At 47.3% G+C, this 3,721-nt stretch overlaps 1 protein-coding gene across 1 annotated transcript; it reads right to left on the reverse strand.

Annotated features, from left to right (window-relative positions):
- Positions 1 to 2,196: 2,196 nt before the first annotated feature.
- LOC125513219 (aquaporin NIP3-3-like) lies at positions 2,197 to 3,297 on the reverse strand. Its single transcript, XM_048678263.1, has 4 exons — positions 3,085 to 3,297; positions 2,575 to 3,009; positions 2,417 to 2,478; positions 2,197 to 2,344 (listed from the first exon to the last, which is right to left on the reverse strand). The coding sequence occupies exons 1-4, from the start codon at positions 3,295 to 3,297 to the stop codon at positions 2,197 to 2,199; spliced, it is 858 nt and encodes a 285-aa protein (XP_048534220.1).
- Positions 3,298 to 3,721: the final 424 nt, after the last annotated feature.

Genomic DNA, 3,721 nt, shown 5'->3' on the forward strand with positions numbered 1-3,721 from the left:
AACAAAATAAGTAAAACATGGCAAAAACTACAAAGAACAGTATGGGATGCAAAACAGTACCAAGTCAATGGTTTGCTTCATCGTTGCCTTGATTCCCTGAGCTGAAACCTTGGGCGTAGACACTTCCGCTGCGGGCTTCTGTTGAATTTCTACCACATGAAATGAATTTGACACAAAAATGAATCAATTTTGAGTTCAGAAATACAGCAATCTATTCACACACCGATCTTTCAATTAAACTTTAGCTGAATTCAACAGTACACATGACACTAGAGTAGTAGAGTGTACACAAACAAACTATGGAGGGAATCAATTAACCTGTCCTGAAAGAAGTTGAGTCATCTGGTTTGCAATTGATTTTTAGATGCAAGATTGACTAGTGGTTCCATTTGTAGTAGCCTTGCAACCGTCTGTTTTACACCGATTCTTTTGGTGGAAAGAAAATTACCAAGGGGGCAGCGGCCAGGAAGGGGAGCGGGCAGCCGACCATTGGCGCGCGCGGGGGGAGGGGGGAGGGAGGGAGGGGGACAGCCGCCCAGCCATGCACAATTTTGTGAAGGAAAAAAAAAGCTTAGATGGAAGGAAAATTAGTATTTTGGCCCTTCAAATGTTAACATCGTGTGCCCCCCAAAGGAATTTGGTGTAGCTCTGCCACTGCAGCCGACGGTCGAATGGGGGCATCGAAGCAGCGATTGCGAGCAACAACACTTGCGCAAAAGATGGCGGGTGCCAGCAGCTGTGCTGGAGTGTGACACCCTCAAATATTAGTCATGTCATTAGCCTAATTAATAGGCCATGCCACTCTTATTGTCATAATTAAATTGCATTTAGAAAATAATCCCACTCTCAAATTTGGTTCAAATTCAAATTCAAAAACATATAATAAAAGATGTTTTCTCAAATGGCCATTTAAAAATGTCTGCACCATTGCATGAATTCCCCAAACAATTTTAAAAGTGAAATAAACTTTATTTGGATTACTAGTTTGACCGTAGCAACCAATATGTGCACCAACAACATTTATCTATGACCATTTAAATTTAAACATAAATGAACATCCCTAGTTACCTAAAACTTTGTGTGTTGCACCAAAATATTGTATTCGAATTATATGTGTTGCACCAAAACATAAATTTGAACATCCCCTAGTAACCTAATCTAGCTCCGAGCAAGCTTTGGGGTCACCAACTACATTGTGGAGATTACCCGACCAATATTTACGGGTTCGGTGACTGCCCCAAGGGTTGCCATTTGTACGGGTTCAGTGACCGCCCTCAAGAGTCCCTTAGTGAAATCATGACACCTTACATTCTGCGAGGGCATGAGGAGCATACGGTGGCCCTAGTGGCATTTTGAGGAGCATTGTGCCTTCACATCACTCTACGGAGATTAGCATCTGCAAGGGTGTGAACTTCGGGATACATCATCGTCTCAGTGTGCCTCGGTTGTCTCTTACCTGAACTCTTTACTTATGCACTTACTTTGTGATAGCCTTCGCGCTTGAAGTTATATATTTTGCTATCACTTGGTTGTTTATCTTGCTTAGAATAAATTGTTGATGCACATTGCTTAGCCTAGTATATTTAGGTTTTGTGCTTGATAAATTAAACGCTAGTTCTTTCCTGTATTTGTTCAAGCCTAAACTGTAATTGTTTTAAAGCGTCTATTCACCCCCTCCCCCTAGGCGGCATCCACGTCATTTCAGTGCCCCTGATAAGGACCAACACCTCGAAGCCGTAATCGTCACCGTAGAACCCTTGAATCGGTCTGAATAACCTAACACCGATTCTCGTTGTCGCATACGCTTGACACGAAACCCTAAGCTTGCGCCCCGTGCGGAGCCGGCATGAATCTATGTCGAAGCTCCGTCCAATCCGACCCAACAGACGAAGTTGAGGAGTATCGGAGGCCGGAAGACTTAGATCGAGAATTTTGAATTGCTAGTGTATCCAAACCCATAGAGGCTGTATTTTGATGATCAAACTGTATTTAGGCAAATCCGTGTGCATAATTTTGCAACATTGCTTAGTCATGACATTGCAACACCTACAAGCTTGCTCATATGTCATCCCAACAACAGTGTCCCAAAAGAATTTCTTAAAGTTACAGTATATTAATTGACTTGCATCAGTGCAACTGCATTCATGCATAAAATTCTACAACAGCGATTCGAGGCTATGACGGTCTAGATATGCATCAGTGCTTAAGTGCAATATAAGCTCCGGTCCCGGCGATGGCGCCGAGCGGCGGCGCAACCATGTAAACCCAGATCTTGGTGTACGTCCCCGTGGCGATGGCCGTTCCCAGTGTCCTCGCCGGATTCATCGATGCTCCTGTTGATTCTCTGCATGATCACAACTAAACATTTTCAATTGTGATCATATGAAAACAACTGTAGAATGATCATTCCACTTACGCGGCGATGAGAACGTTCATCATCAGTGCTGCCCCAGCTGCAACTGCTACCAGCTCCTTCACCTATTTAAAGATCATTTGGCAGTTCGAGTAAGTCAGTGAGTGAGTGAGTGAGTGAGTGAATGAGACTGAGAGATGATATAATCTGGTCTTCCGTACTGCTTTGGGATCGGTGGCGACGGCGATGATGGCGAAGAGGAGGATGAACGTGATGATGAACTCGACGGCGAAGGCCTCCAAGGTGCCTATGGACGGCACGGTCGTGACGACGGCGCTGAGGTTCACCGCCGGGCCCGGGTGGTAGATCGCCTTGGCCACGAACGACGCGGTGACGGCGCCCATGAACTGAGCGGACACGTAGGGCGCGAGGTGCGCCCACGGGAGGTGCCCGAACACGGCCATGGCCACGCTCACCGACGGGTTCAGGTGGCTCCCCGACACGTGGAAGAGCGAGGCCACGATCACGAGCACGGCCGCGCCCGCCGTCGCCGCCACGCCAAGCAGGCCCAGCGCCCCGCCGTGCATCTCGTTCATGATGGCCGCCGACAGCACGATGAAGACGAGCAAGAACGTCCCCAAGAACTCGGCCATTGCCTGACAAGAAACATCCAAAATCAGCAAAGCCCCATCTCATGCGCGCGCATGAATTTCATGGCAAAAAACGCGGACCTTCTTAACCAGATGAACGATCGCCGTCTTCGGGTCGGGCGACGGAGATTTCTCATTCTCGTCGTCCGACGCGATTGGCACGATCTTCACCGAAGTCGACCTCCGAGGCATCATGGCTGGCGTTGCCCTTGCGTCGCTCATGCTGTCCATGGAGAAAGCTGGGTTGATGTTCAGAGAAATGTCGGCGCTGCCGCGAGCCCTGCTCTCCTCCATCCTCTCAAATTTAATCACCGATGCAGCGACCTAATTATGCTGTTGCACCGTGTCGAGTGAACAGTTGATGCTTGGTGAGGACTGAGGAGAGAACTGGTGAGAAGGGTATAGTGGAGAAGCGTATATATAGTCGTCTATAATGGAGGTGGAGCCCTAGAATCGATTTGATTCTAACGAGCCTGCAATGTTTTGGCGGGCACGGCATACGTGTGATGCTTGTTCAAATTGAAGAAGCTGTGATTTCACTGGCTAACCAGGCAATGATTAGTTCATTGTCCAATCAGAAAACTGATGACAATATGATATTACTTCTGTCAATGTCGCTGGTTCATTCTCCTTTTTACTTGGTCAAGCTGTCTGCGCTCCAGGCCACCAAGATAATCAAATGCTGTCGGGAATTCTACTTCTGCTGAGTCTTCACTTC

The sequence above is a fragment of the Triticum urartu genome, chromosome 6A (genome assembly GCF_056163025.1).
Source record: "Triticum urartu cultivar PI428250 chromosome 6A, HENAU_Tu73, whole genome shotgun sequence".
Lineage (NCBI taxonomy): Eukaryota > Viridiplantae > Streptophyta > Magnoliopsida > Poales > Poaceae > Triticum > Triticum urartu.